Below are 27,178 nucleotides of genomic sequence, written 5' to 3' on the forward strand. Positions count from 1 at the left end.
GTAACAGGCTCTATAGTTGGAGAGGATGAAACTGTTTCTATGTGGATTACTGTTTTGTACAAGCTTCAATTTATACTTTAAACAACCAAGATTGCACTGAAATATATTTGTGTAATTCTCTCTCATTTGATTTTTATCAAATGATGTGCCAGTTACATAGCCAAACAGAGAGACTACTTTCATTTGAATGAAGAATCAGCTTCCCAAACTGGAGTTTTCAGATTACTACAATTTCCAATACTGCACACTTGGTAGTTATGTGTAAAGCACATACTTCTGGGGATGGAATTTTCCAAGGAACACTAAAACAGTCCATTTTTCTTCCAGAATATACTAATCTGGGACTTTCTGGAACAGAAAGTGGCTTGCAGTATTCCAAATAGAAGCCAGGGATCCACAATACAAGAATCCACTTCTTGTTCCTGAAAATTGACTTCTGGAAAATTTCCAAATGAGACCCCAAAGATGAGATCAATGTGTTCCAGAATTTTAAAAAAAGCATTTCTGGGGTTACATGTAATGAGTTTCATCCATCACTAGTTACTGACTACAGTGCCTGGAAATTCCGCAAGCTGTAGCTCTAGCAGATCTGGAGGGCAGTTAGAGAGTCTGCTTTTGGATGTCCCTGGTAAGGAGGAGCCCATACATCCAAATGTTTATCACTTACCTGATGGATCTTTTTATAGTTTGAAGTTTTAGCAGCAGGTCAACACTTGAGCACCAATGAGTCACAGTAGTTAAGGTGTTGGATTAGCACTAAGAAGACCCAGCTGCAAGACCGTCTTCAGCCATGGAAGCTTCTTGGGTGACTTGGGGCCAAACACATTATTTAAGCCCAACCTATCCCACAAGAGTGCTGTTGTGGGGAAAACACTGGAGGGAGTGCCTTCAGCTCCCAAAGAAAAGGTGGGATATAAATAGGGGAGTTGCTACAGAGAAGCTAGACTGATCTTCACATTTGTAACTTCTTATATAAACATAAAAAGGGAGACCCAAGAAGTCAGGTGATCAATTAATTCAACTGCAGCTAGAATTCAATCTCAGTAAGTCAACATGTACAACATTGATTCAATAAGTTTATTTTGTTTTCCAAAATCTTCATAGAAAATTATGGAAGGCATTTTAACTATCAGCCACACGTTCCTGAGCCCTAAGGAAGCTAGCTTTCTTTTGAGCCACACGATCTTTCTTCTGAGCAAGGGACAATTTGGGACGGTTCCACCTGCAACAAGATAGTTTTTTGTTATTCTTGCCAATGCAGAACCTATCGTGCATGAATAATCAAGTCTTAAAAAAGAAAAAAGAACTGACGCTATAAGCATTCTTAATCTTAATTATCAGATGCTACAGTACCAGAGATTTTATATATATGCAATCTTACTAATAAACCAATCTCTGCTTAGTTTTACTAATCAGTTATATATCCTAGGAATCTTATTTTATAATACAAAGTACAATCTGAGGTTTTTCTAGAACAATGACATTTTGTCAAACTGCTCCCGAGTCTGCATTCTATAACACTATTTTTTTCCTCTGAACAAGCCAACGCATCTCTGCTACAGTATCAGCCTAGAACCTACCATTCTTCCCCCTCAACCTTCAAGTTCCAAGGTTATAAATTTAGGAAAAGCTATACATTGTCTAGCTATTTAAGTTCTAATTGGAGTAAGAGTGGTTACACATGTAATTGCATAAAGGCATCCAGACCACCTCTCCTTCCAACTGAAGATGACATCTATCTTTGCCTACCCATAAATGATTTTCTCCTCCCCATTACATCCATCTGATATTCTCAAAAACAGAACCACATTCTATCATCCAATAGTTCCTTGAGCAGGAGCTCTGCTTAAGAACTCCTCCACCTGTGCCAAATTCTACATCTATTCCTAGACTGGTAAACAGGTTAATCTACTGGACCGTAAATGGTCTTAGAGCTCATGTGAATTACTCCTAATAAGCACATTCTACCAAACTTGAAAACTATTAGCTGTAACAGAAAACAATACCACTTTTCTATGAGATAACACATTTCAAATTAGAATGGAAGATCATACAATATATCAAAAGTATTGATAATTAACACAAAGTGGCTTCACATTCTGAGGTTTGATACTAGAAAAGTGATGCTTATTTAATGGAACCAATTGTTTTCCTTTTGAAAATGGTAAGAAATACAACACAATCCCATTAGCTCATGTTATGCTTTATGGTATTTGGGGAAATTTCGTTCATATTTGGACTACTGCTCATTATTTTGAAGAGTCTGGTCTTATATTTAAGATAGATGCAGAAATCTGAAGGCATGCAGGCTGCACATAGCTTGTAAATATAAATGTATGTTAAGAATGTGCAAAATGTTCCATTTCTAGTGGTCCATGTCCAGAAAAAAAACATATGCCTACCAGGCAATACTGTTTGATAGGAGGGGGAGAGAGAAAAAGCCAAGAATGCTGGTGAAGTTGGTGGCTAAGGGGAGGTAGGAAAATGAAGAGGCTGGGAAGATCAGGGGCCAAATAGGCCAGCTAGATTACCACCATTAATTTCCTCGATTTCCACCTTGGCACAAGGGGAGATAACAAAAGGAAGACACTGGAAAATTTGGTGGGCAGGCCAGTATAGGCCATGAAGAAGAAAGAGGTGCACTAGTCTTCCCCTACTCACTCCATAAGACCCCTCTGGATATTCCCAGTTTTGGTTCTGCAGAACCACTGCCTAGCCAGAAGGTACAGCAGAACTCCCAAGACAGTGTTTTTTCAGTTTGAAACTAAACATGTTTTTTGTTTTATGCACACCTCTAATTATTTCCCTAGAATGTCCAAATCCGCTGATGAACCTTCACTAAAGCAGAAAGGTGTGCAATAAAGGCAAGCAGGAGAGGCTCCTGCAGTTAATTGAATGGGATGATATATAAATCTCTGCAATAAAGAAATAAGCAAGCAAGCTGGAGGTACTTTCTACAGTTTTAAAACACAGGAACCTTATTTTAAGCTTTATATATCATATTTTGCTGGGAAAAAACTTATTACCACAAAATAAAAAACATCTTTTTAGCATGCCCCAAGCAAACACACACACACACAATGTTAATATATTCTTTCACTGGTATACAATAATATTTCCTGATGGAACCCCTCTTAAAAAAATGAAGACCATCTCACCTCTTCTTTTTAACTTCTCTCTTGGGTTTCTTTTCGTGGGCAGGATTTTCACGTATTGCAGCATGAGCTTTTCTATACATTTCTTCCATCTGTGGCAAAATATATAGACATTAATTCATACTTAATGCATATCAGTATATTTGTCTTGAGAAAAAAAATTGAAACAGGATGAGAAGGAAGCATGATAATAAAATCAAATGCAGTGCCTCCCTATCTACAACCCGAAAATCAATCATACACAAAGAAACACAACCAGACTAAGAGGGAAATGCAAAATGGCTCATGCATGTATGTAACAGCTGGTTTCAAGTGGCTCATGTCCAAACTGAAACATCCATGTTTTATCCAGGCAGGGACCAAAATGGAGCTGTTTTGTGCCTGACAAAGATCAAGCTGTGATTGTTCCAGGCAGCAGAAGTATTTGAGGAAAGAGGAAATAACAGTAAGAAAAAGCCAAGAAGCCAATAGCTACTGGGGATAGCTCAGGGAACGATGGAGGGAAATCTTCAACAGCAGAAATGAAAGCCAGTAGAGAAGATACACCAAAAAGCATGCACACACTGGAAACAACAAGCAGGTAAACAGTCACACAGCTGAGATGCATCTGTCAATGATGTTATATATGGACAATGATGTTATTGAACAAGCCAAGGTCAAAAGTACCGAAACCATGCAGCAATGATGTCAGGCCCAAGCTCTGGTGACCTACAAATTTGTTTTAGTAGTTCTTTAAATACTATGAAACTATGTGACGCTAGCAGTAGTAATTTTCATGGAGGACTTATATAAACAGATGTATTACCATGTCAGGTGTTACATTGTTCTTGATATACTGAGAGAACTGTTTTTTGTAAGCATCTTCATCTTCTTCCATCAAGTAACGCATGTAATCTGCAACGTTTTGTCCCATGATATGCTTGCGGTGCACTTCCGCATTAAATTCTTTGCTCTCTGAGTCATAACCCGGGAAACGCTTGGTACTGTGAAACAAAAAGTTGAGCATTATACACACTGGGAGCACACTGGGTAAGATGTGGAACATACACTATGAGAATCCAAAATGTTTTTGGAGGGGCGGGGGGGGGAACCAGCCTGATTCAAGAGTTTCAGCCACCATCAGTCCCGTCTTGAAACACCAAGATCAATCATACACACGCCAAGGACCAACTACAGACTGTTCAGTCAATGGGATATCATCACACAGTAGCCAGTTCAAAATAAAGCAAAAGATGGGATTATTCTAGAATTCGACAATCATCCTATTTTACTAATCTTTAATTTGGAAAACTTACTAGAACAAATCAAAGCGAACAGAGAAGCAGACTTCTGAACACAAAGCATCCAGTTCATGTAAGATTTTAGCAGTGAATTGCATAGGGCCAAGTAAGTTCTGAGTCCACCACAGAGAATAGCCTAAGAGGTTGTTATATATGGCAACAATAGAATACAAGTGAACTTAGATACAGTTATACCCTCATAAAAGCAATACAAAGAGCACATTAAAATGTGTAGGGAAAAAAAAAACGAAACGGTAAACCATATAACTAAATGCTTGCCTGAATGTGAATTCAATCCAGAAGGGGAGAAGTTACCTGTGTGGGATTGAAAGACCACCATCCACAGCCCCTTTCAGAGCACCAAAGACTTTGTTTCCAGTAGTTGTTCGAGCAAGACCAGCATCCAGATAACAAGTAAAGGCACCAGGTTGTCCATCCACACTTTCCACGTTGTACTCATCGCCAGTCACTTCAACTTGGCCCTCATAGATCTTATCAAGACCAAATTTGTTCAGAAGCTGCAAACGACAATATATGTAAGTTTTCCTTAACAAGAAAAAAAAATCACACTTCATTACACAGTGACATGCAATGCTTGCCACCCCACAGGAATGAAATCAACACACACTTTAAAGCTGAAAAAAATGAGACACTTTGTTTTTTTAGGAACACAAAAGCCTTGGATCACATTTCCTCAGCGATTTACCTCATTTGAAAAATATCATCATCATCATGCCATTTGTAAAATGGCACCATCATGTACATGACATCATTTATTACAAATAACCTAAATTGCCATGATGTACTTTCATAATGAACAGTCAAGAATACTATTGCAATACTACTCTCTCAAAGTAATCCTTTAAAACAAAGTTTCCCTATAATTGTGTCTGGTCATCTCATAGGCTAGTTATCTCATTAAGTCGTAACATGGCATTTTTTGTTTCTCACATTTTTTAATTTATTACATTTATTTATATACTATCCCTCTCTCAAGATTCCAGAAGTTGAAAACATAAGATATAGTAAAATACAATAAAATGTCATAAAATATAAAACACAAAAGCATATAAACCTCTATTTTATCAACAAGATAAAATCCCGACAGCAAATGGCAGCCCAACTTTAGTTCAAAAGTTCATCTGAACAAGAATGTTCTAACTGATTTGGGAAAGGCCAACAGAGGGTCCAAGAACTCATGACCTCTTGCTACCACCTCCCCCACTTTTCTATATACTATTAGATGCGATAACAGGCCCTCTGTAAGCCACTGATTAAAGCTGGAAAAATCTATCAGGTGCCACAGAAAAGGAGAAATGGGGCTCTTTTAACATCCAAGCATAAATCTCTGTATCTATTTAATTTAAGCTCCCTGTCTATAAATTAATGCTTTTATCTTGCTAATAAAAATTGCTGATTTAACACATACATTATTTCACTGAACTTGAGGACTAACACAGAACGATGGCGTGCCTATTGATTATTTGATCTGCAATTCATCCCCCTTTGACTAACATGAAATCCATAACATCAATGACTGCAGATATTGCCAAGTGACAAGGAGGCACAAATGATGATCATTAATAGATACATACCCTGCGGGCCAGCAGCAAGCCTGTGCAATAGGCAGCAGCATAGTTGGTCAAGCCTACTTTCACACCATACTTTGGCAGCTCATGAGCATATGCAGCACAGACAATCATGTCACCTTCAATTCTGGCATATGCAATCTAAAAAAAGGGAACAGTGAGTGATCTCAAATCCATTTACTGCAATTTACAATTTACAGCAAATCCTCCCAAACCCAGTCTCTTCAATACAGAAAACAAATCCATGACTCAAGCCAGCATCTGAAAGCGCTACATATACGCATCCAAGCGAATGGTATAGAGAGGGATTTGAAGACCTGGCTCTGCCACTTGGCCTGGGGTGAGGAGAGAAGACATCAAGTGTGGGGATGGCTAGTCCCTTAGAAGCCTTTCCTCCGCAGCTCTGGAAACCATCAGCCTCTTTCTTTTTTGGTAATGCTTGGTATAGTTTTTATGTTTTTGTAATTTTTATATATATCTATATCTATCAATCCAATCAGTCAATCATTTTAATGGATTGTGTGAGCCGTCCAGAGTCCCCCATCAGGGGGAGATAGGCGGAGACAAATCTAATAAATAAATAAATAAATAAATAAAAATAGAGAGAACAAGAGCCACATCTTTCCTGAGTAAGAAAGTCTTAAGATATTTCTGAGGGTACATTTGTATCACTTCCTCTCCTGCTGCTCAGTTCCCACATTTTTTTTTTTTTTAAAGGTAGACACTTTTGACTCTGGCTCAACTCCTAAGTGATTGCATCCATGCAGTTTGCTTCACAATACTAGGGAAGCAGTTTCCCACTATCTACTTTTGGATTTTATTTTTACTTCCCAGGCTATCCTATAGCCATAGACATTCTGGCTATTCCCCCATCCTATTAACTAGGCCTGATCCCATTTTGTTTCCAAACCAAGACAAGGTTGCCAGATGCTGCCACCTCTGCGCTTTCTCCTGCTTCTTTCTTATACTGAATGCATTGGATCAAAGTAGGATTCTTCCATATGATTACGTATCACGTAGCCTCATTCTCCTGAAATTGAATAACTATCAATCTCTAAAGGCTGAGCAAAAAAGAAAAGGGGCTACTGTGATGCAGGAAGAATAAACGTTACAATTTAGCTTCTTTGCTAATATTAATAGGTTTCCCAGGATTGCATGAAGCATATTTAATTTACTATCTAAAACAGGTATCCAGTGATGGCATATTCCTTTATAATCTGTTTTCATCTCCAACATCTTATAATATCTGACAGTCCTCTTCCACATTCACCCACTTTTTCTATGCCCAACTGAAAGAGGACTGAATGAATTTAAGTCAAAGGCTACAAGTTGTCCACTCTTTCTCTAAACATCATTACTAGTGAAATATTAAACGTATATTTATTTTATTAGATTTTGGTGCTGCCTGATTCCAAAAGAATTCTCGGCAGCCCATAATTTAAAACAAATAATATAAAAATTACATAATACAATATAAATAAACTGGACAGTATCTGTCTAAACGGTACACATAAATCTAAATCTATCACACTCCTAACAAGAATGCCACATTCACCCTACCCCAAGGCCTGGAAAACAGCCAGGGTTTCAAGACCTTTCAGAATATCATCAGGGTGAGAACCACACAAATTTCTAGAGGAATCTCATTCCTAGAGGACATGCCCTGTGACAGAGAAGGCACACTTCCTGGGTCCCAACAAATGTCACTGTTTAATTAGTGGGACCCAGGGCAGGACTTGTGAGTCCAAAAGATCCCCCAGACTGCACACCAATCTTGAAAGGGGAAGGGCAACCCATTCTGTTTTTTTTAATGAAGCAATGTAATAAATATTGACATAACTTAATTGGTAATGTACACTGAAGGTGTCCACAAGAGTAAAACTTCAAATGAAGTTCTGAATAGTTCAGTTATAACTTCTTTTTAAAGGAAGCAGCATTGTTAAAAATATGGACTATTCTAGTGTTCAGAATATAATATTGGTCTGAAAAAAATCACTGTTGGAGGAAAAGCCTAGTTAAAGAAGCTCATAACTTAAGGATTGTTATACATTATAAAATATCTACACAAAATCACTGCTATGAAAGACATAGGAAAACTGGTCATTCACAATAGTCAAGATCAAAAGATGGCATTACCTGGCAAATGATATCCCTGTTGGTGACACGTACAATCATCCTGTATTTAGGAGTATTGTACTTGTTTTTATCTTGAATCACCAAGCGCTTACGAGCATAGTAATCAGTCTTTCCCTCTGAATAGAAAAATAACAGATCAAAATAGATTTAGAAATTGCCTCTTTATGCCATTATCCATTCAATGTATTGAAGCTCTGTAAAGAAGTGAAACAGACCTCTCCTTCTTCGGAACTTGACTTGGTACCTCTTAAAGTAGGCCTTGTTCTTGACAACTTTGACGAACCCCTTGAATAAATGGAGAAAAAAAATGTTAGAACTTCTGTGTGACAATCTATCAAATGAAGGGGGGGAAAAAAGAACTGAGAAGGATTCGTGAAATGGATGTAATTTTTCCTGATTGTTTTTATGCTGGTCTATGACAGAAGTAAATATTTGACTGATTGATTGAGAACCAAGAAGCTGAAAATACAGAAGTGAATAAAGTGCAAAATGAAAAACTGTACTGTACTGGAAAGCTCACCCTGACAGTAAAGATGCTGACAGAATTCTATCTTAGTTACTGCTAGAAATCTGGAAATCATCAGAAGCACTGACAACATACATAGAAAAGTAAACTTTCACTTTTTTTTAACTGCCACTGATCTATAATCAACAATTCACACATTTTTGAAGATAGCTTTTATTTACAAGCATTTGTTGTTTTATATGATTTAACCCTCCAAAAATTATATACTGTCACAGTCTACCCATGATTCTAATGAAAATGCCTATGGCTGAAAAAAAAAGTCAATACTGTACTAAATTCTAAGAAGCCAGGGGGCATTCCTATTCTGACCATCCTCAAGAAAATATGCTAGCTTCTATGAAACTTTCTTTCGCTTCTGAAATGAATTCAGTCTTCTCCATTTGCAAAGTAACGTAAGACTGTAACATCACATCTTACTTAGTCCGTAATAATCAACGGGGACCCCTTTTCATTTGAAAAAGTGCTGTTCCAGAAATTATTCCTGGTTATATTTGCCTCCAATCAGCAGTAAAAGACAGCTAGGTATCTTTTACACAAAAAGTAGGCAAGAATGTCATAACAATAGCAAAAACCTACAACAGAAGCTTTATGAAGCTTGACAGACTGCCAGACCAACCCTTTCCACGTGATTTCAAGTTGTTTGAAAAGAAAATTAAGCCTTTTGCTGTTCCCATAATTAGAGATTCACCCATCCACTGGAAAACGTAATGCATGAAGCACCCCCGAAACAGCTTTTAACCATGTGCTGCAGAAAACAGCAAAAACACGATCAGACGCAACAAACTTAAAGGAAGCTTAGAAATATAAAGCCATTAAATGATACCAAGTTGACTCCCCTGTCATTTCTCATTCATTCCTCCACCCCAAATCCTGCAGGGATCGCAGCTCTCTCCTTAGCTCCATGTATGTGCACATCTGGAAAACCTTTCATGCATTCAAGGTCTTCAACTTAAGGGAGGTTCAAATAGTACCCTTCATAATTTCGAAGAAAGAGAGCGCTAATGAAGGGTTGCTTGGGGGCTGAGAAAGAAACTCTTAAGTCGGAATAGAAGCAGGAGAAGCAAAAGGTGACGACGTGAGAAAAGCAGACTCGGGAAGCAATCTGAACGGAGCTCAGCGAGGCCGCAGCTCTCCTGTTAACAGCAGCTTAAAAGCAGCGAGAGCAGCCATTAGGCCACGCTGGAACCTGCTTCCGCGGCTGGGCCCACCACTTCCCAATCGGACTCCATCCAGGCAGGAGGAGGCAAACAAGAAGCTAGCCGAGCTCGGGAATGCAAAGCCAGTCCCGCCTTCCCCACGACGGCCCGTTTGGGCCCGGTACTGACCATGATCGTCGGTTGTGTCCCGTTTCGTTTTAGGCCGAGGGCCGCCTAATGAAACGTCCGCAACCCGTAACGCTGCGGGAAAAGGCCGAGCTCAGGACGTAAGCGTAACACGTAACAGGCCGACAAGGCGGAGTAGTTCGCAACAAGAGGGACACTTCGAGGAGAGAATGCTGCCCTCTGGAGGCTTGGAGGAGAGGTGGTTGCTTCGGTTCTCGTGCTCTGTTCCCTGTTCCACCGGCGCTTACTTCGGCTCAGCTCCGCAGAGTGAGTACGTTATCCATAGCTGCTCTTATGACATCATTGTAGCAAACTTTCCGCTGCCAACTAGCGTTGTCAGCGTTGTCCTCCCTGTGTTCATGGAGTTAACATTTAGAGCAGTGTTTTTCAAACTTGGCAACTTTAAGATGTGTGGACTCCAACTCTTCACGCTGGCAGGAGAATTCTGGGAGTTGAAGTGCACACATCTTAAAGTTGCCAAGTTTGAAAAACACTGATTTAGAGCAATCTTCTGCAACCTGATGGCCAGAAGCTGTGCTGGACTATCTCATAATGTCCAATCATAATAGTCAGCACACTCAGAATTAGGAGTAAGGCTCCCTCAATGAGGAACACCCATGCTTCTAATTTGCCATTGTTTTTTCAACGACTCAGTATAGCTGACAGCTTGGGGATTCCCTGAGAGTCTCCCATGCAGATATTAGCTAGGCCTGGCCCTGCTTCTCAGCGTTCATCAGATAGTGTTGAACTGCTGAGTATTACAGAATTTAACCAACAGATCTGGATGGTAATGGCTGGAAAATGCTCTTGTAGATTTTTCATTTGTTTTAAATCCATATGGCATTTGAACAGACTTATCATGTTGTCGATCAGTTGATTGACTGATTATGCATTATCAAGTCAACTTTGACTCTTAGTTACTGTCTAGACAGATTTTCTCTAGGATGATCGGTCCCTGACCTGGCCCTTCAATGAGGTACCCATCACCACTGTAACTGAGTCCATCCATCTTGCTGCTGGTCTTCCTCTTTCCTTCCTCCTTTCCCAGCATTAGAGACTTCTCAAGAAAGCTAGGTCTTCACATAATGTGTCCAAAATATGAGGAGCCTGGTCATTTTTACCAGATGAGACCTCTTTGATTCGTTCTATGATTCACTTTTTTTTGTTTTTTGGTTGGCTACCAGCTCTTTGTGTTTCCCAATCCATCAACTTCTATTAACACTGGAATAAGTTTGGCTGGTATACTTTCTGTCATATGAATCAACCTTCCCTGAGAAATATTAATTTTCAACTCCCACAATTTCCAAATAGCCATGCTGACTGGGGGTCATGAGAACTGAAATTTACTATGTCAGGAGCTCACTAGAGTGGTGAATGAGTAACGCTTTCCCTGGTACAGAAGAAATATAGTTTAAGCATAAGATGAATACTAGATGAGTCAAAAACATGTTTTATATCCAAATATCTTTGTGTCATTTGCCACTTTCACTAGAATTACGAAGCCTGAGGATATGATTCCCACAAAATCACTGCTGGTGTAGCCACAGTGACACTGATCCAGCCCATGCTAATCAGGATCGTATGCCTAGAATCAATCCTACTCACTAGAAAGTGTACCATGTGAAATGCAGAAACAACAAGAAGTCATTCCAGAGGGACGGCTGTAGAATGTTACAATGGATCACAATGACTTTGGAGTGACTGTACAGCATACCTGCCAATCAGTCACACTGTTTTATAACAGTATCAAACCTCAACCAGTCATTTAATTTCATTAAAGTGGTATCTCCATCAGCTGTAACACTTACCTTTCATGCAGGTATGCATGGTACACACTGTAATCTATTAAACCCAATCTGTGTAATGCTTGTTACAAGATAGGAAACAGTCATTATTTGTTTGAGATATTTAGAAATCTTATTTCAGAAGCTGGCAGAGAAATTTTCAAATACTTCCTGTTCAAACATGTGCACTTTTCTAAAGTTTCAGTTCAAATCAAAATTTCCAAAATGTGATTGGGATCACAAATTGCATTATGCCGTTATTTTCTTATCCAACACCTACAGATTACATTGGCTGGATCCAACACATTAAGTCATAAATCATTGTTTTCAAATTCAGTTCACTCAATACATAAGCCAGGTCCAAACAATCCACATTATGATTCAACAACTTGGTGATTGGTTTAATGGTTCTAGTGTAACTGTATGTGTTCCCAGTCATTGTTAGTTAACACTTTTCCTCAGTTCCAGGCCCAATCGCAGAAGATGTAACCTAATTAAAACACATTTGTGCAATGTGGCACCAGTATACTGAGGTGGTTTTACTTGCTTTCAGAACCCCCTTCGCATCCAGCCATCATAATTCAGTAGCAAAATGGCATTTTAGGTTCTTGGTGTGTTTTAACTATAATCAAAGATTGTAAAAGGTTTACTTTAAATTCCCTCCTTAGGATGTCTAGGCTTTTGTGTCATAGACCTACCTATCATCTGAGCATATTCAGCTGTCAGCATGTCTGGATGGAGCAGGCATAAGTTCTGACAGTTATCCTGTTTTATGTGTGCACGCCCACAAATATTTGCAATCCCCATCAAATTAGCTCATGACTTCTAGGCGATTACCACAATTTGAAAAGCACTGGCCTAGAGAACAAGATCCTGAAAGAGCTAAGAATGGTTAGTCTGAAGAAGAGAACATTGATGGGAGTTATGATAGTGACCTTCAAATATCTGAAAGGTTTCATATAGAAGATAGAGCAGAGAATGCTTTCTCTTGCTTCAGAGAACAAGACTACAATGAACAGCTATACATTTTAGGTAAACACATTTAAGTTAACATTAGGAGAAATGCTGTCATGATAGGGCTGTTCCACAGTGGTTCATGGTTCCTAGTTCCTCCTTTGCTGGAGATAGCGTAAACAGAGGCTGGACAGAGATCACTCCGGGGTGTAATATGAGCAACAACCTGCATTGCACTCTGACATGGAGTAGACAGTTGTACCAGATGAACTTTTGGTCCCTTCCAAATCTGCGGCTATGCTTACACAACATGCTAACCTATGGTTAACTGAATCACTGATGGAATTCTTTGGATTCATGCAGCATATGAACCATAAAGTAACACATTGACAAGGTAGCTAAATACATTTTAGCCTAGAATGTTCTGCAAATACAGCCACCGTGGCAAGTTGTTTGTAACAAGTCGCTTTGCCACTTTGGTTAATGAATGTTCCTTGGGGCTCCTTGGGCATGCTTGATGCTTTCTTATGGTTAAGCCTGGTTTCAAATTCCAATTAATGTTGATTGTAAATTACAGCTGTTCCAATATCAGAAAACAAGCATAACTATAGGAAAGACACCAACCATGGTTGAGGAGGATTACAGAATGCAGACATGATTCAGCACTTATGTTTATGTTAACCAACCAAAGTGTTTATTGAACCTATAGGTGCTGTCTGTATGACTTAAGGTCTCCCTCTTTTGAGAACAAATTTCCATCAATTCATCTGCCTTAGTAAGGAATATTATTTGTAAAGCCCTGCTCCTGGTGATTACATGGATATATCTGTGTTGTTTTCTTGAAAGCAAGGCTGAAGTTATTAGAGGTCAAATGGCAGTAAGGACAGAAAGTGAGCTTCCTTTTTAGCAATTATTGCATATGGCAATAACTGCCTGGCAGCTTTTTTAAAAGTTATCTTGTCCCTGCTGGAGAAATCCAGGCCAGAAGATGGATGCTGATCTGTTGTGAAAAATGTGCACAGCAACTGGAGGATAAACCCATTTATATTTGTTCAGAGCTGGATGCCAGCAGGGCAAGTCCAGCCAACTCTCTATGCTGATAATTTGATCACTTGCGGATTGGATCTCTGCCCTGCCTGACTACTAGGGAGTTCATAGGAGATTGGGTTCATGTTACTGAATATATCCAGAAGGACAGTAACTTACAGCCTTGACCTGGCTATTTTAAATCACTATTGTCCTATCTCCAACCTTCCCCTGTCAGGAAAGGAAATTGAAAAGATGGTTGGCAAGATGGAATGGCTGTGGATTCAAAAGCCAGTTGAATTTGGGGATGATGTATCTTTACCTCTGGATGGATCCATGCTCCCCCAGACAGAGTTGGCTCACAATATGGGGGTCCTCTGGATTCACACTCCTGTTGAAACAGCAGGTGGGTGCTATGGTCAAGAAGACCTTTGCACAACTACATCTGGTGTGCCAACTGTGGCCTTTCCTGGATGAAGAGGCATTGTACACAGTAAGTTGTGTCCTTGTCACCTTGTGGTTCAATTATTACAATTCAGTTTACATGAAGCTGCCTATGAAAACCATCTGGAAGCTGCTTTGCAGCATGTGGCAACCCAAGTAGTTATGGGCATACCTAAATTCACCCCTGTGACACCACTACTACAGGAACTGCATTGGTTGCCAGTCTGCTTCTGGGTATAGTTCAAGGTGTTGGTTGTCATCTTTAAAACCCTATGTGGTTTAAGATCTGGACACTTCTGAGTCTGCCCTGGGAAAGAAGGCTTGTTACCATTGAGGAACTGCCATCCACAGCCCTGCCCCCCCCCCAATAGTCAAGTCTTCTCAGTGATAGCCACCTTCTGTGGAACAGCTTGCCTCCTGATATATGGATTGCCCCTCTCGGTGGGGCTTCCAGTGAGCCCTGAAGACATGGCTCTTCAGGAAAGCATTAGGGCACAGTGAGGACTGACCTATTCCCATTGGGCAGTGCCATTAGGAGATACTATATTTTTGATTATAGTTCTATTTTAATTCTTTTTGTTGCTTGTTGCAAGCCTCCCAGAGAGTGGCATGTAAGCCTAAGTAAATAAATAAAATTGCCTTTTTCTGGGTTTTTTAAAACTTCCTATTTAGATGTGAAATTTAATTCTCATAGAGTCAAAAGTAAATAAAGTGATATTAGATCTATCTGTTACCAAAACAAGGAAAGATGGAAATGCTATCTCCCATCCCAGAGAGTTTTGCCTCTAGCCCTTCCCATGCACAGGGCAGGAGAAGGAGGCACAAGAAATTTGAACATTGATTGCCTGTATCAAGGGCATGATATTTACAGCAATCATTGTAATTGATTGATTGATGTATGGGAAGAAAGCTAAGATGCCATAATGGCATCTTAGCTTTACTACAATAAATGTTCCTTTTCAGAAGTTCTTTGACATGGAGCCCTTCAGTGCTAGCAGCACTGAACATGTTACCTAGCCAGGTAACGAAACGTTTGCAAGCAAACAACCAAGCTCAGAGAACCCCAAGGACTCCCCAGTTCAACCCTGAGCTACACATATTCTCTTCTATTAGTTCTTTGATGCCTGTTTAATTTGTTCTTGTCCAGCCTATAGTCCTGGGATTTTCTGGGGTCTCCTACCACATACTAACCAAATTAAGCCCCACTTAGCTTTTTTGCCAAGTTATGCTAGCTGGAGGTGATGGGAGCTATAGTCCAACCAATGCTCATTGGGATATGCGGTATTTCTATTTCAGGTATGCTTTCAATTTTGCTGCTCATGGCATGGAGTCTAATTATGTTATGCTGAGGTGGCTTGAAATAGAGGTTCTAGTTATTGTAATAGTCTATAATCAGCCAGCCCCTGAATCTGGAACATGCAGTTCCCACTATGTTTTAGGGATGGTATTTTAAAACACTGTTACCTCCTTTGAACTAAGATTTCCTTAGAAATATGGGATAAGAAGGCCTCCCAAGCTGCTTCCTGGTTTGTTTGATAGGAATCTCCGCCCCTAAGTTAGGCATATGTACTGGAGTTTCCTTCAGTGTGCCCTACATATGGCTAAGTAGTTTCACATATACGCATTTAGGTGTCTGAAACTCATTTATTGATTTCTGTATATTAAACTATTTAGCACTTTTCTTTCAGATACTAACAATTCTCAATTTGGTAAGCACTGCAGTTTTTCTGGATGTTGTTATGTGGTTTTATCAGAACAGTCATGTTCCTTTTTCATTATGTATTATTTTAAATATTGTAAGGCACCCAGAGTCTTTTTAGGAGTTGGGTGACCTCAAAATCAAAATGAAATAAATAAATACAGTGATAGAAGCAAAAGATGCATGGCATTAATGCTGAATACCACAAAAATTGGGATACCAGGGTCAGAAGAGATCTCATACAGCTTTAGTAAGTGCAATAATAATGATTAAAAAAAATTAACAGGCAAACCTCTAAAACATATAGCTTTATCCAATTAAGAACCAAACATGTTACACAAGCAATAAACCTTTTCAGTGTTCAGCTAATTAAATCTAATTATGTTCCATGCACATAGTCAAGATTTAGTTTGCATAACACATCTAGCTTATTAGCTGTGATTTGCTGCCTAAACCATAGTTGGCTGGCTTCCCCGAACACTGTAAATTAGAGCTATCATATCTGAGCTGCAAAGATCTGGATGACCACTGGATGGAAGCTGAGATAGGAAACATTGTGCTGCCACCTAATGGCCATTTAGAGTTTTGCAGCCAAGGTATGATAGCCCTACAGTAAGCCACAAATCCTTCTAGCCATACTAAACCTCTGGGGGCTGGTTAGCATGTTTGGAATTTTGAGACCCCACTGTTAGTGCTGAACAGACTTCGCCATTCACAAAATGGCAGCTCTGGATAAATAAGCAACGATCAAGCATCGATTTACCAGAATGCTACCTGAATCACCACCAGCCCCTTCACAAACTCTTCTTCACTCCCCTTTGCTCTCTTACCGTACATATTTTTGCCCTAAGCGTGGAGGTTATACCAACAGGCATTCTTAGAAATGAAGATGAGGCTGCATTCTTTACAGCATGCAAATTTCTGCCTTTTTTTTTTTTTAAATTAAAAAGTCTGTGCGAGTTAGAATAGGGAACCCATAAAACCACAGCACTAACTCAAATGCCAAATTCCAAACCATGATGGTTGGATTCACAGAGTTTGCTAAGCCACAAACAAGCACACTACCTTATGGCATAGTAGGATACAAAATCCCAGTCTTATTTTTTAAAAACACCATAGATTGAAATTATTTCAAATAATATAGAGGAAAGCAGACTAACGTATGCATTTACATCTAAGTAACTATAGGAAATTGCAAATACATTTGTATTGTGCAGTACGTCATCTATTTAACTTCCAAAAAGCTGTAACTTCCCAATCAAATAGAGCAATGTAAGGGAATTCCCTCCCTCCATTTTCTAATCCCTCCTTTTTTCCTAGCAAAATGAGGAGGAGGAGGAACTTCTAAAATCAATATTATCTCCAAGCATCCAAGCTGTATGCTATTAAACTGATAAATACTGTATTCCTCAAAGTAACTTCCTCCCTCCCCTCCCTTTTTTTTTTTTTTTGCGCCAGTGTTGACTCCTGGCGGCTGCCTTGGTAAGTCTCTGCAATTTTTTTGGCAATTTTTTTTTTTCAGAAATGGTTTGCCATTGCCTCCTTCCCAGGGCTGAGAGAGAGTGGCTGTCCCAAAATCACCCAGCTGGCTTTGTGCTTAAGACAGGACTAGAACTCATGGTCTCCCGGTTTCTGGCCTGGTGCCTTCACCACTACACCAAACTGGCTCCCTAACTTTCTCTTTTAAAGACTTGAAAACCATATGAATCTTTTTTCCTTTATGATTAAAGCATATAGCAATTTTTAACTGAACAGGGCCATGCCCATTCTAAAACAAAGCAGTTCTAGTGGTTCTGTGGGATAGTGAGAAATAATTTGAATATGAACATTTTCATTTCCCCTTAAATGTTGCATGCCAAATATCTGTTAGTAAAAGAACTGTGGTAAGTAGGAAGCTATAAACATAGATGGTAGTTTTGTTATCAAGCTACATATTGTTTCACAAGTAATAAAAGCATTTATATCTTCCTCCTCCTTGCTGTTTCTGGTATTCAAGCTGTCACTAATCATTTATATATCAGGCAGTTGTTTGGCGATGAAATAGAAGTATTATTAGAGTTTTCTTAAATAATAAAAATAACTTTGGCTTCCGTAGAAGTACAATAAGGGATATAAGTCTACAGCATACTGCTGTTGTGTGTCTTATGTACTCTTAGTAACTTTTTAATTTGTTACATAGTATCTCAGTCTGAAATTTTCATGATTTTCAGTTAAGTTAAATACCAGTCCATAAAAATGATTAAAACAGCTTTGCAGTAGAGCAATATATACCATAATTATAGCATGGCTGCCATCAGCACAGAAATGCTAGTAGGTTACTCATTTGTCTTTACAGAAAGTGACAAAGGTTCAGTTTATAGATTACCCTAAACCATAATGTGGTTTAGTGATACTTATGAATCAGGCCATTATGGTTCAATCCTGATTTAAAATTATGTCTGAGTGTAACCTAAGATTAATATTAAAGTATTTTTAGATTAAAGTATATTTTTACAACATGCTAAACCATAAGCCACAGTTTACAAACCAAAACGGGGTACAAATGGAGAATGGGGTACATAAGAAGTTTATATACATAGTAAAATAAGACAGAGGGTCAAGAATGAATGGTTGATGAATGAATGTGGATTTAATACAACCATGATTTTACGACTATGAAAGAAGGAAGTTGTGTTGTTGGTCATCCAAAGGGAATCAATGAGGATTGAATTAAAGAAGCAAACAAAATGAAGAGGAGTGAATGGGTTGAGAGAACAAGAATGACCATGAAAGTTGCAGTTGGATGGAGTTGATGAGATCCTGAAAAAGAGAGAAGTTTAAAGAAGAAAAGTCAATGTGTGCATTGATGTATGGGTTTGGTGGCAGGAAGAATGCATTGCAAGGATAGAAAGATATGCAGAGGAATACTGAGTGGCGTTAATTAGTTTTAGCTATTTTTTTCTATTTTTGCTGACTATTTCTTGCTTCTTTTCTGTGCTTCACTTAGTGATGCTTATCCCAAAGTGAAATAGTGTGACAGGTATGGAGCATATAATGTAAATCACCCAGTGTAGTTAGTTTATAGTACAGTGTGTTGTAAATTCAGAAAACTGAATGAATTCAATAAGCCATGGGGAAATGTCTTGTGTAAACAAAAGTATTTTACATTATTTTTGCAGATCAAAATGCTGTTAAATATACACAGATAGGCCAAATTATTCTTTCTTGACATTTGATGATCCTCTGTTTAATGACTGTTCTCATTATAACTGAGCTTAATCTAAAAAATATAGCTGATTTGCTGGGTGCAAGTGGTTATGCTGGAATTAGATATAGCTAGCTGTATACTCTAATTTAAATAACAAAATCATTGGCACCTTGAGACCTAAGCCATTGCATTTATTATAGTGTAGGTTTTATTAGCTAAAATTTATTTGCACATTGCCCCTAATAGCTTATCCTACGGAAAATATATTAATTTTTTTATGGAAAGTGTTTGTTTAGTAACAACGTTGGTTACTAAAATGAGCCTAAATTGGCTTTTCCATGATTTACTGCTCTTTTCTGTTTCCTCTCACTAGTTCCTATATTAAATTATAGTTATTATCTCCTGTTTGGATGTGTGGTGAAGGTGGGTTTGGGGAGTGAGTTGTACTTACAGTGACCTACTGATCAAGAAATATTATCCAATTAATTGGGATATCCAACTTACTGAAGACCAGTTAGCGAGACTGTGTAGTTATTATTTAGACATATTACTGAGAACCACTGCAGAAGTAATTGGATTAAAATAGACCTGTAATTGCCTTAATACAATGAAAATTACAGCTTTTACATATAAAGTCATGTCTATGAACAATGTAAACAAATATTTTATAGGACTAATTTTCTATAAGCAAATGTGGTTGCTCTAACGAAATGAAAGGTACATATGCAACCATTGTTAAAAGGAAAGCTTAGCAACTTGTCAGAATGGGATAAATTCCAGCATTGTTTGAAAACTGAGTTCTACAATCCCAGTTAAGCAGGCAATTTATATTCTTTCTAATATTTGTTTATCCAGCTGTCTCTTTCAAGATGCCTACTTCCTCTTTATTCTGCTCAAGTGCGCCTGCCTTTAAATCTACTACCATGGTCAGCAAATAATTTTGCTAGATGCCTAACTTGGAGAAGGAAGTGGGTAACTGGTGAAGTTAAATTTCACTCCCAGAAAAATGCTTACAAATACATTCTGGGGCCCCAGACATTATTTTCTCCATGCAGACAACTTGGTTCTTAGGTGGATACATTGAAGAATCAGGTAAGCTGTCTTTGTGTAACATCCTTACCTATGGTTAATTTAACCATGATTTAACCAATTAACCAAATTTGCTGAGTTTGTATAATATGCAAGGCTAAAATGTAGTTGACCAGATGGAATCGCTTTAACATCCATGGGATACCAGTTACTGATCTCTCAAACAAAGGATGCTTTCAGTTCTAGAAATATCCTCAAATTGATAATGAAATGTTTTACAGTAAAGGACTGCTTCACACATTTCACTGAGCCAGAACTAAATCATATTGTGGCTTAGTATGAAGTACAAAGCCAGGCACTGAAGTTTGTAAATTGTGGTTTATGGTTTAGAATACTGTCTGAATTCAGCCAGTTTTAGTTGTTCAAACCACAGTTAAAGCAAACCACAACTTAGTACTGTCTGAATCCACAGACAGTATGTGAAATTAGCCTTTCTGGAAGCTTTGATATTGTTGGGAAAAGTTTTTTCTCCTAAATTTTTTACCAGGTTTATCCTTTGTCTATTATACAGTCTAGAATTTTTCAAAGGGGGGCATTCCTCAGTCTTTCCTACACACTCTCCAAAAAGTGCTGCTTATTTTTTGATACTTTTTCACGTTGCTGTTTCTTAATCAAATGGTTCCTCATTTGTAGGTGCAAAAGTGTTCATGTTTACTGTGAATGGGTGCACATTTCCCATAAAGTAAAACTATCTATTAATGTCCCCCCCCAGTCAGCATGATAAAATTGCTTTTGAAAAACTTGATTCTATGCATACACATTCAGAATTTATGATTGTGTGTTATGCCTAATGAACAGAGCAATCCCTATAAGGTACACTAGTAGGTAATTCTGAGGAAAATGTATAGGCTTCCCATCTATGGTCCATTCAGTTGAATGAACCTTCCTTTTGTTGTGCTGGGAGCAAAGGTACTGGAGCACTGTTCCCTATACAGGTAGCCCTGGTTTAGCGACCATTAACAGCTATGACCGTGATGAAAAAGTAACTATGAGACTAATCCTCACAGGTCTGTAAAGCAAGGGAAAGCTGAAGTAAGATAGTATGTGCAGTCGTGGTTTCACTTAGCAACCACCTCGCTTAATGAACGAGTTGCTGGTCCCAAATGTGGTTGCTACATGAGGACTACCTGTAGTACAATCCTTACCACTGCTTATATGAACATTTGTCTGGTGAGACTAAAGAACAGGCTAGAGTAAAAATAGTTCAACTTTACATCAGACATAGTTGCTTGGGTTTATAAGCAATTTCCAGGAGAATGCTACCTCCACCCCACCTCCCATTATGGAGGGAGAGATCCTTGGGACAAAAAGGTAGGTGTAGAAGACAAGAACAACTAACAACTAATATTAACTTTCATGGTGCAAAGGGGCCACTCAATTCCTGCCCCACATAGGGACTTTCCACCCTTGAACAGCAGCAACATGTTCCACACCCCATGTTACATTCTTCTTGTCCCCAACTTGTAGCTGAGGGAATTTAAAGTACTTTGCTGTTCCAGGGATGAAATACAGTAGTATTTTTTTCCTCAAGGAGCCAATATCCTTTAGTGGTTTTGGTGCCACCTGATGTGCTTTGCAAACCATTTTGTTGGTGGCTCTGTTAGGCGACCCTTAGGGAGTGGGATCAGCTCAACACCCATTGGCAACCTTAAGCTGGTGCAGCCACACTGCCTCCCCCCCCCCCCCCCGTCCTTTAGAGCCATTCTGCTTTCAGCAATGGAAGAGTCTGTTTCTTTCAAACCAGATTTTTTCCTGGTAGGTACCAGTTCTCCAAGCTATTCCCTGACTTGGAGACCTGGGTGAGCCCCAAATAGCAGCTGGCTAGCAGTGATAGTGGGGAAGGACTGCGCCTTGAAGCATTATAGAAAGAAACGGTTTTCTCTTTGCTTGCAGGCCCTCCCACCATACCTGTCAGCGCTTGCTGGGGCTGCTTTTGAAATAGGGTTTACTGCTCTTCCAGAAGAGCACAGTATCTCAAAGCATCAGGGTCAGCAGTTGATAAGTGGGGGTGGTTGCACAACAGAGTGGCCAAGAAAGGTGGCTTGCGCAATCTTCTGTGTGCCTGTCAGCTATTGTTGGGACTGCCTTTGAATATGGGTTTACAGTAGTGCTGGTCTGAAGAGGCTAAGAGCAGTTTGCACAACACCCCATGCCTGTAGGCTCTTGTTTGGGTTGATCCCAATCTTCTAGCTCCAATCTTCTGTCTCTTTCCCTGCCCTCCCTCCCAGCCCCAGCAGCTAATACCCAGCCTGAGAGAGGGGGCAATTCTGACAGATGGCTAAACCCGCAGATCTAATCATCATTACCAGTCATAGCAGCGATGTGATTGGCAGACGTTTTTCCTGCTGGCTGGTGAAGGGAAGGCGCAGGCAGTTTTCTCCGCATGGGAAATGAGGCTACCGACCTCCTGCAGCAAACTAGAATACAGTAGAGGCAATTGGGACTGGTAATGGCAATGGTAATAGTGAAATCCGTGCTGGTTTAATTTTTTTTTGCTCGAAGAGCCCACTCACAGAGTGGGTTCACACCAGCCTTTAAGATACAAATCACAATCTCTGGGTTCACACAACACTCTAAACCTCAAACCCAAAGCCTTTTGGATTAGCACTTGTATAACTCTACGTATAAAAGAGATTCCCTTTTCTTATTCCGGCTTTATCTTCTCTAGCTGGAGCCGGCATCTTTAACGCAGCCAAAGAGTCATGCGGCAACTCGCGAGAAGCAACGGGTTCTTAACGAAGCCGGCCCCACCATATCCAACGGGCTGACCCCCGAGTACGTATGTATGCAATTCATGCAATGTTTGCATGCAATTCAGGCGCGCATGCTCCAGCCTGCTCCCTCTCTGTTATGCCTGTGTCTGCGTCTCCACGGCTCTCTCGCCCCCCCTCCCCCGCAGCCCCCTTCATCATTATGCTTTATTTTGTCAGCCGTCTTCGGTGAAGATTTGAGGGGTCCTCCCGGCGGCAGACGGGCCTGCGCGCCGGGATTGCGCCTGCGCGCGCGACTCTCTCTCTCTCTCTCTCTCCCTCCCTCCCTCCCTCCCTCCCCGCCAAGGGACATGGCCCGGTTTCTTGAGAGAGGAGCAGCTCGCGGGCACTAGGAAAGGGAGGGGGCGGGAAAGGAAGAAGGGAAGAGTCGAAAGGCGGGACGCCGTCCGGGCGGGGAGCTCTGACCAAGCAGCAGCTGCAGCCGTGGCGGCTCCGGGCCGGGCTGCAGGGGAACCCGATGCACGCAACACCTCGCCTCCCCGGCAAAGGCTTCCAAGGTGAGCGCGGCGGCGGAGTTGCCGGTTCTGCGCCCCTCCCGCATCGTCCAGCCCGCCCCCTCTTCCCCTCCAGCCCAGCCTTTGTGGCGAGGGAGGGGGCGGCCCCCCGCTGCCCGCCTCCGTCCCACCGTGGCGGGTGTGGGCACAGGGGACCCTCTCGTAGGGAAGGACGCCCAGCCGTTCTCCGTTTCTCTCTGGACCGGCCGCCACGCTCTCCGGGCCTGTTTATGGCCTGGAAAAACTGCCTGGCGTTCTCCACATTGGGCGTAAATGTGGTGTCGGCCAAAGACGAATTGTGGCATATAAACCTTGGAAGAGTTCTGCCTATAGGTTTAGGGTTTGCTCTCGTCGCGCTCCTAAGTGCTTCCATCGGCTGCTTGCCTCTCGCCCGCTACCCACCGGATTTCCTCTCTGTGGTAGCGGAGGGACTGGGGATGCCTCTGGGACGTGTGTGTGGGGGGGTTTCTTCTTTGTGATCGGGCCCCTTTGTTCCCATAGCGAGTACTGATAAAAGCTTGGGCAAGAGACTCAGAAAGTGCAGAAGTCCGATTTTTCTGTTGGAAGTTTTTTTTTTCTATCAAGGCCCAGCGTTTACTGGAAGAGGTATAGCAAAAGTGCCTCTGAGGTTCTACAGAGTCCATTTTGTAATTGCTATGTCTGTGCTACCAGATTTTACAGGAAGAAGTGGCTCCCTAGACTAGGTTGAGATTGATGGCCCCATCCCCTTCTCCCTAAGAACTGAATGTTTTTTTTTTAATTAATCTTCACTCTGTTTTTATAGATGATTTCTTCTTTCAGTGGGCCCATCCCATTGCTTTGCTTCCCCAGATACTTCCCCATATGTCTTCTGTGCATACTTCTAAGGTTTCCATTGGAGGTCTTCTTGATCAGCGCTTCTGTCTGCTGTGTGTAACACACACAGCATCTTTGACTGCAACATACATAAGATGATCTCTCAATTCTCTCTATTGGAACAGATAGTTAAGATAGAGAGGAGGAAGATACCTGGCTAGGTAATGGTATTGCTCTGATGGGGAGCTCAAGAAGAGTGAGCTGCTGTTGTGGAAAAAAAATTGCCGGTCCTTTTGACCTTGCTTCATTCAGTCATACCATTGTGAGATTGGTAGAAAATGTATTGGGATGGAATTTCTACCCATCATACGACATACAGTACGTTCCTATGTCTCTGAATGATTTTAATTATAGAAGATTCCTGAATCCCAGTTGTTTAACAATGGTAAGAGCAAAATCCTAAGTCTGCAACCTGGGGAATATATTGGGTTGTTAATTTTAAAAAAATCCGCAATATTGAAGGTTACCAACTCAACTATATATAACCTGTGAGCTGAATAGCTAAAGAAGTCTGTTAATAGGTATGAATCTTGCCTGAAAGAATTATTTAAGCAAATCATTTATTTCATTTTGAATTTTCTCAGAGAGAGAGAGATATCTTGTACTGACCTAAAATTGTTGGTTTCAGTGAGCTATGATGTCTATTACATTGAAATGCAAATTGCTATCTGAGAGATAGCAACTTATGTCAATTTCTTGTTTTATTAAGGTGGTCCTTCATAAGATTTATGAATGTTTTATTGAGGCAGTTTTGAGGAAAAAATCCTCCTCCCCAATCCAAGCCATTCCTGTACAAACATTTATATCATTAATTATATTTGTCTCTTGCCTTTCTCCCAAAAAGTTCAAAGCAGTGTAAACATTCTTCCCCTACCCACCCTTATTCTCTTAATAGCCTGGTAGTTCAGTAGCTGGCCCAAAGTCATTTAATGAATTTTCATAGCTGAGTAGTGATTTGAATCTATATGTCTCTAGTTTTAGTCAGGCATTCTTTTCTGTTAAAAATAGTTTTAAATGTCAAAACTTATATCTACTAGTATTCTGTTTGGAAAGATTTTATTTTTTATTTACTATGCTTAACTGAAGTTGCACAAAAAAAAAAAGATGAATTGGTGATTAAGCTTCCTTTCTGTAAAACATATTCTCTGTCAAGTCAGCTGTTCTTATACTTGGCATGAAGTAAGTTATCCAAGGACAGCTTTCCAGGAAGTTTAATTTGCTTGTGGAGGGACTAAATGCTTCCTGAAAATGTACTTCAGAAAAACATATGTAACATGTCAAAATAGATGAGATACAAGCTCAAATTATTCTGTCCTAATTATAGTAATTTTACAGTGTTAACAAAATACTAATGAACTTTTTCTAACGTTTAAAGGTTTTCTTTAAGTCAATTATTTTTCTGCATATGAAGATACATTCTTTTTTATTCTCAATCCCTGTTAGTTCCCCCTGTTTTCCTATTCTACTTCATGCCATTTCCTTTTTAATTTCCATTTCTTTCTGCTCTAGAGCTTCAATATTAGTTCCTTTCTTCTGCTTGAAATCACTTTTTTGGATTTGTTCTTGTACCTTGTTCCATGTCTGCTCTGCCCATTTCTTATATTCCTCACAAACCTAGCTGAAAAATGATTCAGATTCCATGTTGAGCCATAGTTGAAAATGGTATTTCTGAATCCCTGGGGAAGAAGGCCAAATGGGTAGTGATGTAGGCATTTTCTCCCCGCATTCCATCTCTTAATGGGCATGGATGGGATTTCTGTGGAGTTAGTTGTTCCCAAAGGATGTGGCAAAGAACTGCAAACCGTGGGTACTTGGAATCCCCCCATGAAGTACCAACGGAGCAGGAAGGAGCTCTTACTTTATTTTGTTCAGGTCTATTGTGAAGAAATGGTCAGAAAGAAAAGATGACCTTGAATAAGGTAACAGATCTCGGGTAGAGAGACTTAATAGCATTAAGTGATCTGTAACTAATCTACTTTTTTTTTCAATTTTAATTTAATACTGTAGAGTTGAAAAGGGAGTAGTTAATTTGATTGAGTAGGCTTATTTCTCTCTTGTATTCTCATTTGCCATTGTTGTTCTCAAGCAACTGCAATGGAGTTGATATATAGGCCTGTAAACAAATGTTCAAATATAAATCTTCTAAAGTAAATGCAGACAAACCTAAGCATTGGAAGATGGAATCATGGATTTCTCAGCATAAGATGTAGCTTTGCTGCATTGATGTTTATTTCTTTACCACAGCAGAAAAATATGACTTTTTTAAAAGAATCTATTTTAATTAAGGATTTACTTAATTTTGCTTTTTTTTTTTTTTTTTTTTAGATATCTTATTTCTGGAGTTTAAGCCATAGCAGAGAAGGTTTTAGAAATATTTGTGAGTGAAAGTGAGATCTGTGTATTGATATAAAAGATGGTATACTGTATATATCTTATAGACTAAATTGTCATGTCTTCTGTACATATTTAATAGGCTTATGTTAAGTTTTTACAGTTAGAAATTAACTTTGCTACAATGACAATTGAGGCAACGTAGAAGAATAAACCTTCAAAGAGACATAAGAACAGTGGATTAGGAGGAGCATGAGTTATGAATTTGTGCAAATAGTTATATAGGATTTTTTTCCTTTTTAATGTTTTAAAATTATTTTAAACATGTTCTTTTTATGTTTGGAAGAAAGTAATTTGAATAGATTGTCACAAGATTTCATTTTTATATATGTTTACTATATACTTTAGGCAGTTGGGTACAAACAGGCTTTTCTAGAATGAAATAAAAATGTCACCTTTGTAAAGACTCAAGTATTAGGACAAGAATACTACATAATTTAAACAAAGTGAAGTAACTGGATTAGCATTTAGCCCTC

General features: G+C 39.6%; 2 protein-coding genes, 1 long non-coding RNA gene and 1 other non-coding gene across 6 annotated transcripts in view; 1 reads left to right on the plus strand and 3 right to left on the minus strand.

The window, feature by feature from the left end:
* Positions 1-1,056: 1,056 nt before the first annotated feature.
* On the minus strand, positions 1,057-10,167 carry RPL5 (ribosomal protein L5). The gene is made up of 8 exons (XM_007437505.4): positions 10,012-10,167; positions 8,376-8,445; positions 8,161-8,276; positions 6,031-6,165; positions 4,751-4,953; positions 3,961-4,138; positions 3,159-3,247; positions 1,057-1,222 (listed from the first exon to the last, which is right to left on the minus strand). The coding sequence occupies exons 1-8, from the start codon at positions 10,012-10,014 to the stop codon at positions 1,123-1,125; spliced, it is 894 nt and encodes a 297-aa protein (XP_007437567.1). The 5' UTR covers positions 10,015-10,167; the 3' UTR covers positions 1,057-1,122.
* On the minus strand, positions 4,268-4,363 carry LOC112541788 (small nucleolar RNA SNORD21). The gene has a single exon (XR_003085729.1). It is a non-coding gene; the product is annotated as a small nucleolar RNA SNORD21 (small nucleolar RNA).
* An 8,425-nt stretch (positions 10,168-18,592) lies between the features above and the next one.
* LOC148214154 (uncharacterized) lies at positions 18,593-23,857 on the minus strand. The gene is made up of 3 exons (XR_015798549.1): positions 23,768-23,857; positions 22,498-22,608; positions 18,593-18,714 (listed from the first exon to the last, which is right to left on the minus strand). It is a non-coding gene; the product is annotated as an uncharacterized LOC148214154 (long non-coding RNA).
* Positions 20,165-27,178, plus strand: part of EVI5 (ecotropic viral integration site 5) — a 99,482-nt gene continuing 92,468 nt past the window's right edge. For 2 of the 3 annotated variants that reach the window (XM_088154234.1, XM_088154237.1), the window contains exon 1: positions 23,321-23,459. The gene's annotated coding sequence lies outside the window, so the exon portion shown is untranslated. Of the gene's footprint in view, positions 20,195-22,859; positions 22,967-23,320; positions 23,460-27,178 lie in introns of those variants that run through there. The other variant, XM_088154235.1, reaches the window with a different exon arrangement.

The sequence above is a fragment of the Python bivittatus genome, unplaced genomic scaffold (genome assembly GCF_059951505.1).
Source record: "Python bivittatus isolate LINGU-HERP-01145 unplaced genomic scaffold, Pbiv_v1 ctg000700_np1212, whole genome shotgun sequence".
In the NCBI taxonomy this organism is placed as follows: Eukaryota; Metazoa; Chordata; class Lepidosauria; order Squamata; family Pythonidae; genus Python; species Python bivittatus.